At 58.7% G+C, this 8,473-nt stretch overlaps 1 protein-coding gene across 1 annotated transcript; it reads left to right on the forward strand.

Moving 5' to 3' along the window:
* The first annotated feature begins 504 nt into the window (after positions 1-504).
* Positions 505-1,044, forward strand: LOC119434750 (uncharacterized). The gene has a single exon (XM_037701827.1). It carries the CDS (start codon positions 505-507, stop codon positions 1,042-1,044), a length of 540 nt encoding a protein of 179 aa, XP_037557755.1.
* Positions 1,045-8,473: the final 7,429 nt, after the last annotated feature.

An 8,473-nucleotide genomic window follows, 5' to 3' on the forward strand; every position in this document is an offset into this window, starting at 1 on the left:
GCATTGAAGTCGCCCCCCATAATATACGATCGCACTGAGCCATCAGAAAATACCTGCCACAGTTCGTCCAAGAAGGGATCGAGAGGGCGATGGGGCGGCGCATAAATAGCAACGAGTACGAACGAAAGTGCGGCTCGCTCGCACCTGACGGCCACGACCAGTTGCGATACGTATATGGGAAATAGATCGAATGTAGGGGCCCGCGCAAGGAGAGCAACACGCGGGTGCTCCCGCGAGTGAAACATTGTAATATCACGGGGCACGTGGGGAATCTTGTGGTCGCGGGTGTGCGGGTCAGACACCAGTGCAAACGAAAAGTCACCCTCAACCATGTGCTGCACCAACAGCCGTGTAGCATCACGCGTGTTGGCGAGGTTTGCCTGTAGGAAGCGAAGCGGCGAGGCGTCAGCCATGGCTGAGGGCAACGAACGTGGTGCCGACAGGTGAGAAGCAAGAACGAGGGAGTGCCGGCGCACACACCGAAACAGGACAAGCCACCCCGCGATGCCAATCAACCCCGGCCGCAACCCAACAAATCCCAGCCGCACAGCCCACCCAGGCAGAAAGAATGAGAAAGGTGGAACGAAGGAGGCAGAAGGAGGTGCGATAACACCCAAGAGGGAGAAGAAGGAAAGAAGGAGGAACACCGAGATAAAAACGGGGAAGAAGGCGCGGCGATCCCCAACACCCCCACGGCGCCAAGGGGAGACTCCTGTAGGGCCGAATGCGCGACCCAATACCCCCGGCAGCCGCGAGGGCGAGGAGACCGCCGCCTTGCACCACAGAAGCCGGGACAAGCAAACTAACCATAGTCAGTACGAGCGCGCAACCGCGCGACCCTGGCCATCAGGAGAGGGCAGGCCTTATCCCCAGTCGGGTGAGAACTGGGGTGGCCCGCGCGGCGACACTCGTTGCAGCACACAGCAGCATCCCCCAGGCGCACCGTACACTGCTCACCGAGGTGCGGGCCCGCGCAGCGCGTGCACACCGCCCTCTCGGGATGCTGCCGAACAGGGCACGAACGGCGGCCGTGACCATAGGTAGCGCAGAACGTGCACGTAGGTACGTGCACGTCCTCCACCACCGTAGCCGAGGTCCAACCCACGGAAACTCGCCCGCGACTCATGAGCGACCGGTACGCAGGAGGATCCACTGCCACCACGTGGGTGAAATTACCCGAACGCTCCCTGAAAGAAACGCGAACCTCGCAAGTGGACGGGTCCAGCCGGAGGTCAGGGTTGCGCGAGTTAATCTGCGCCACGAGATTTACAGCCGGGACATCCGGGTCAACCCCGGTCAATTTAACATGCGGCTTACGCTGTTGTACCAAGCGCACCGACATAGCGGTGTTAGTGACCGGGTTCTGCTCAAGGAGCGTTTTAAGTTTTTGAACTGACGCGAGATCGTCCGACAAAACCGTGAGGCCAAGCGACATATGGCACTTGTTCAGCAGTGTCATGGGACCGCGCTAATGAAAGCGTGCGCGCGGTGCCACCCGGGCATTTCTCAGCTCTACCGAGATACGGCACGTGTTCAGCAGTCATGTGACCGCGCTAATGAAAGCGTGCGTGCGGCGGCAACCGGACATTTCTCCGCTTTTCCGAGATACAGCACGTGTTCAGCAGTCATGTGACCGCGCTAATGAAAGCGTGCACGCGGCGGCACCCGGGCATTTGTCGGCTTTACCGAGATATGGCACGTGTTCAGCAGAGTATAGTGACCGCGCTAATGAAAGGGTGCGTGCGGCGGCACCCGGACATTTCTCCGCTTTTCCAAGATACGGCACGTGTTCAGCAGAGTATAGTGACCGCGCTAATGAAAGCGTGCGCGCGGCGGCACCCAGACATTTCTCCGCTTTTCCGAGATACGGCACGTGTTCAGCAGTCATGTGACCGCGCTAATGAAAGCGTGCGTGCAGCGGCAGCCGGGTATTTCTCCGCTTTACCGTGATACGGCACGTGTTCAGGAGTGTCATGGGACCGCGCTAATGAAAGCGTGCGCGCGGCGGCACCCGCACATTTCTCCGCTTTACCGAGATATGGCACGTGTTCAGCAGAGTATAGTGACCGCGCTAATGAAAGCGTGCGTGCGGCGGCACCCGGGCATTTCTCCGCTTTACCGTGATACGGCACGTGTTCAGCAGTCATGTGATCGCGGTAATGAAAGCGTGCGCGCGGCGGCACCCGGGCATTTCTCCGCTTTACCGTGATACGGCACGTGTTCAGCAGTCATGTGACCGCGCTAATGAAAGCGTGCGTGCGGCGGCACCCGGGCATTTCTCCGCTTTACCGAGATATGGCACGTGTTCAGCAGAGTATAGTGACCGCGCTAATGAAAGCGTGCGTGCGGCAGCACCCGGGCATTTCTCCGCTTTACCGAGATATGGCACGTGTTCAGCAGAGTATAGTGACCGCGCTAATGAAAGCGTGCGCGCGGCGGCACCCGGGCATTTCTCTGCTCTACCGAGATACGGCACGGGTTCAGCAGTCATGTGACCGCGCTAATGAAAGCGTGCGCGCGGCGGCACCCGGGCATTTCTCCGCTTTTCCGACATATGGCACTTGTTCAGCAGAGTATAGTGAGCGCGCTAATGAAAGCGTGCGTGCGGCGGCACCTGGACATTTCTCCGCTTTTCCGACATATGGCACTTGTTCAGCAGTGTCATGGGACCGCGCTAATGAAAGCGTGCGCGCGGTGCCACCCGGGCATTTCTCTGCTCTACCGAGATACGGCACGTGTTCAGCAGTCATGTGACCGCGCTAATGAAAGCGTGCGCGCAGCGGCACCCGCACATTTCTCCGCTTTACCGAGATATGGCACGTGTTCAGCAGAGTATAGTGACCGCGCTAATGAAAGCGTGCGTGCAGCGGCACCCGGGCATTTCTCCGCTTTACCGTGATACGGCACGTGTTCAGCAGTGTCATGGGACCGCGCTAATGAAAGCGTGCGCGCGGCGGCACCCGCACATTTCTCCGCTTTACCGAGATATGGCACGTGTTCAGCAGTGTCATGGGACCGCGCTAATGAAAGCGGGCGCGCGGTGCCACCCGGGTATTTCTCTGCTCTACCGAGATACGGCACGGGTTCAGCAGTCATGTGACCGCGCTAATGAAAGCGTGCGCGCGGCGGCACCCGGGCATTTCTCCGCTTTTCCGACATATGGCACTTGTTCAGCAGAGTATAGTGAGCGCGCTAATGAAAGCGTGCGTACGGCGGCACCTGGACATCTCTCCGCTTTTCCGACATATGGCACTTGTTCAGCAGTGTCATGGGACCGCGCTAATGAAAGCGTGCGCGCGGTGCCACCCGGGCATTTCTCTGCTCTACCGAGATACGGCACGTGTTCAGCAGTCATGTGACCGCGCTAATGAAAGCGTGCGCGCGGCGGCACCCGCACATTTCTCCGCTTTACCGAGATATGGCACGTGTTCAGCAGAGTATAGTGACCGCGCTAATGAAAGCGTGCGTGCGGCGGCACCCGGGCATTTCTCCGCTTTACCGTGATACGGCACGTGTTCAGCAGTGTCATGGGACCGCGCTAATGAAAGCGTGCGCGCGGCGGCACCCGCACATTTCTCCGCTTTACCGAGATATGGCACGTGTTCAGCAGAGTATAGTGACCGCGCTAATGAAAGCGTGCGTGCGGCGGCACCCGGGCATTTCTCCGCTTTACCGTGATACGGCACGTGTTCAGCAGTCATGTGATCGCGGTAATGAAAGCGTGCGCGCGGCGGCACCCGGGCATTTCTCCGCTTTACCGTGATACGGCACGTGTTCAGCAGTCATGTGACCGCGCTAATGAAAGCGTGCGTGCGGCGGCACCCGGGCATTTCTCCGCTTTACCGAGATATGGCACGTGTTCAGCAGAGTATAGTGAACGCGCTAATGAAAGCGTGCGCGCGGCAGCACCCGGGCATTTCACCACTTTTCCAAGATACGGCACGTGCTCAGCAGAGTATAGTGACCGCGCTAATATAAGCGTGCGTGCGGCGGCACCGGGGCATTTCTCCGCTTTACCGAGATACGGCACGGGTTCAGCAGTCATGTGACCGCGCTAATGAAAGCGTGCGCGCGGCGGCACCCGGGCATTTCTCCGCTTTTCCGACATATGGCACTTGTTCAGCAGAGTATAGTGACCGCGCTAATGAAAGCGTGCGTGCGGCGGCAACCGGGCATTTCTCCGCTTTACCGAGATATGGCACGTGTTCAGCAGAGTATAGTGACCGCGCTAATGAAAGCGTGCGCGCGGCGGCACCCGGGCATTTCACCGCTTTTCCAAGATACGGCACGTGCTCAGCAGAGTATAGTGACCGCGCTAATGAAAGCGTGCGTGCGGCGGCACCCGGGCATTTCTCCGCTTTACCGAGATATGGCACGTGTTCAGCAGAGTATAGTGACCGCGCTAATGAAAGCGTGCGCGCGGCGGCACCCAGACATTTCTCCGCTTTTCCGAGATACGGCACGTGTTCAGCAGTCATGTGACCGCGCTAATGAAAGCGTGCACGCGGCGGCACCCGGGCATTTCTCCGCTTTACCGAGATATGGCACTTGTTCAGCAGTGTCATGGGACCGCGCTAATGAAAGCGGGCGCGCGGTGCCACCCGGGCATTTCTGTGCTCTACCGAGATACGGCACGTGTTCAGCAGTCATGTGACCGCGCTAATGAAAGCGTGCGTGCGGCGACACCCGTACATTTCTCCGCTTTACCGAGATATGGCACGTGTTCAGCAGAGTATAGTGACCGCGCTAATGAAAGCGTGCGTGCGGCGGCAACCGGACATTTCTCCGCTTTTCCAAGATACGGCACGTGTTCAGCAGTCATGTGACCGCGCTAATGAAAGCGTGCACGCGGCGGCACCCGGGCATTTGTCGGCTTTACCGAGATATGGCACGTGTTCAGCAGAGTATAGTGACCGCGCTAATGAAAGGGTGCGTGCGGCGGCACCCGGACATTTCTCCGCTTTTCCAAGATACGGCACGTGCTCAGCAGAGTATAGTGACCGCGCTAATGAAAGCGTGCGCGCGGCGGCACCCAGACATTTCTCCGCTTTTCCGAGATACGGCACGTGTTCAGCAGTCATGTGACCGCGCTAATGAAAGCGGGCGCGCGGTGCCACCCGGGCATTTCTGTGCTCTACCGAGATACGGCACGTGTTCAGCAGTCATGTGACCGCGCTAATGAAAGCGTGCGCGCGGCGGCACCCGGGCATTTCTCCGCTTTACCGAGATATGGCACGTGTTCAGCAGTCATGTGACCGCGCTAATGAAAGCGTGCGCGCAGCGGCACCCGGGCATTTCTCCGCTTTACCGAGGTATGGCACGTGTTCAGCAGAGTATAGTGACCGCGCTAATGAAAGCGTGCGTGCTGCGGCACCCGGGCATTTCTCCGCTTTACCGTGATACGGCACGTGTTCAGCAGTCGTGTGACCGCGCTAATGAAAGCGTGCGCGCGGCGGCACCCGGGCATTTCACCGCTTTACCGAGATATGGCACGTGTTCAGCAGTGTCATGGGACCGCGCTAATGAAAGCGGGCGCGCGGTGCCACCCGGGTATTTCTCTGCTCTACCGAGATACGGCACGGGTTCAGCAGTCATGTGACCGCGCTAATGAAAGCGTGCGCGCGGCGGCACCCGGGCATTTCTCCGCTTTTCCGACATATGGCACTTGTTCAGCAGAGTATAGTGACCGCGCTAATGAAAGCGTGCGTGCGGCGGCACCTGGACATCTCTCCGCTTTTCCGACATATGGCACTTGTTCAGCAGTGTCATGGGACCGCGCTAATGAAAGCGTGCGCGCGGTGCCACCTGGGCATTTCTCTGCTCTACCGAGATACGGCACGTGTTCAGCAGTCATGTGACCGCGCTAATGAAAGCGTGCGCGCGGCGGCACCCGCACATTTCTCCGCTTTACCGAGATATGGCACGTGTTCAGCAGAGTATAGTGACCACGCTAATGAAAGCGTGCGTGCGGCGGCATCGGGGCATTTCTCCGCTTTACCGCGATACGGCACGTGTTCAGCAGTCGTGTGACCGCGCTAATAAAAGCGTGCGCGCGGCGGCACCCGGGCATTTCACCGCTTTACCGAGATATGGCACGTGTTTAGCAGAGTAATTTGACCGCGCTAATGAAAGCGTGCGTGCAGCGGCAACCGGGTATTTCTCCGCTTTACCGTGATACGGCACGTGTTCAGCAGTGTCATGGGACCGCGCTAATGAAAGCGTGCGCGCGGCGGCACCCGCACATTTCTCCGCTTTACCGAGATATGGCATGTGTTCAGCAGAGTATAGTGACCGCGCTAATGAAAGCGTGCGTGCGGCGGCACCCGGGCATTTCTCCGCTTTACCGTGATACGGCACGTGTTCAGCAGTCATGTGATCGCGGTAATGAAAGCGTGCGCGCGGCGGCACCCGGGCATTTCTCCGCTTTACCGAGATATGGCACGTGTTCAGCAGTCAAATGACCGCGCTAATGTAAGCGTGCGCGCGGCGGCACCCGGGCATTTTTCCGCTTTACCGAGATATGGCACGTGTTCAGCAGAGTATAGTGACCGCGCTAATGAAAGCGTGCGTGCGGCGGCACCCGGGCATTTCTCCGCTTTACCGTGATACGGCACGTGTTCAGCAGTCATGTGATCGCGGTAATGAAAGCGTGCGCGCGGCGGCACCCGGGCATTTCTCCGCTTTACCGAGATATGGCACGTGTTCAGCAGTCAAATGACCGCGCTAATGAAAGCGTGCGTGCGGCGGCACCCGGACATTTCTCCGCTTTACCGAGATATGGCACGTGTTCAGCAGAGTATAGTGACCGCGCTAATGAAAGCGTGCGTGCGGCGGCACCCGGACATTTCTCCGCTTTACCGAGATACGGCACGTGTTCAGCAGAGTACAGTGACCGCGCTAATGAAAGCGTGCGTGCGGCGGCACCCGGACATTTCTCCGCTTTACCGAGATATGGCACGTGTTCAGCAGAGTCAAAGTGACCGCGCTAATGAAAGCGTGCGTGCGGCGGCACCCGGACATTTCTCCGCTTTACCGAGATATGGCACTGTGTTCAGCAGAGTATAGTGACCGCGCTAATGAAAGCGTGCGTGCGGCGGCACCCGGACATTTCTCCGCTTTTCCGAGATATGGCACGTGTTCAGCAGAGTATAGTGACCGCGCTAATGAAAGCGTGCGTGCGGCGGCACCCGGACATTTCTCCGCTTTTCCGAGATATGGCACGTGTTCAGCAGAGTCATGTGACCGCGCTAATGAAAGCGTGCGCGCGGCGGCACCCGGGCATTTCTCCGCTTTACCGTGATACGGCACGTGTTCAGCAGTCATGTGACCGCGCTAATGAAAGCGTGCGTGCGGCGGCACCCGGGCATTTCTCCGCTTTACCGAGATATGGCACGTGTTCAGCAGAGTATAGTGACCGCGCTAATGAAAGCGTGCGCGCGGCAGCACCCGGGCATTTCACCACTTTTCCAAGATACGGCACGTGCTCAGCAGAGTATAGTGACCGCGCTAATATAAGCGTGCGTGCGGCGGCACCGGGGCATTTCTCCGCTTTACCGAGATATGGCACGTGTTCAGCAGAGTATAGTGACCGCGCTAATGAAAGTGTGCGCGCGGCGGCACCCGGGCATTTCTCTGCTCTACCGAGATACGGCACGGGTTCAGCAGTCATGTGACCGCGCTAATGAAAGCGTGCGCGCGGCGGCACCCGGGCATTTCTCCGCTTTTCCGACATATGGCACTTGTTCAGCAGAGTATAGTGAGCGCGCTAATGAAAGCGTGCGTGCGGCGGCAACCGGGCATTTCTCCGCTTTACCGAGATATGGCACGTGTTCAGCAGAGTATAGTGACCGCGCTAATGAAAGCGTGCGCGCGGCAGCACCCGGGCATTTCACCACTTTTCCAAGATACGGCACGTGCTCAGCAGAGTATAGTGACCGCGCTAATGAAAGCGTGCGTGCGGCGGCACCCGGGCATTTCTCCGCTTTTCCGAGATATGGCACGTGTTCAGCAGAGTATAGTGACCGCGCTAATGAAAGCGTGCGCGCGGCGGCACCCAGACATTTCTCCGCTTTTCCGAGATACGGCACGTGTTCAGCAGTCATGTGACCGCGCTAATGAAAGCGTGCCCGCGGCGGCACCCGGGCATTTCTCCGCTTTACCGAGATATGGCACTTGTTCAGCAGTGTCATGGGACCGCGCTAATGAAAGCGGGCGCGCGGTGCCACCCGGGCATTTCTGTGCTCTACCGAGATACGGCACGTGCTCAGCAGAGTATAGTGACCGCGCTAATGAAAGCGTGCGCGCGGCGGCATCCAGACATTTCTCCGCTTTTCCGAGATACGGCACGTGTTCAGCAGTCATGTGACCGCGCTAATGAAAGCGGGCGCGCGGTGCCACCCGGGCATTTCTGTGCTCTACCGAGATACGGCACGTGTTCAGCAGTCATGTGACCGCGCTAATGAAAGCGTGCGCG

The sequence above is a fragment of the Dermacentor silvarum genome, unplaced genomic scaffold, assembly GCF_013339745.2.
Source record: "Dermacentor silvarum isolate Dsil-2018 unplaced genomic scaffold, BIME_Dsil_1.4 Seq2175, whole genome shotgun sequence".
Taxonomy (NCBI): domain Eukaryota; kingdom Metazoa; phylum Arthropoda; class Arachnida; order Ixodida; family Ixodidae; genus Dermacentor; species Dermacentor silvarum.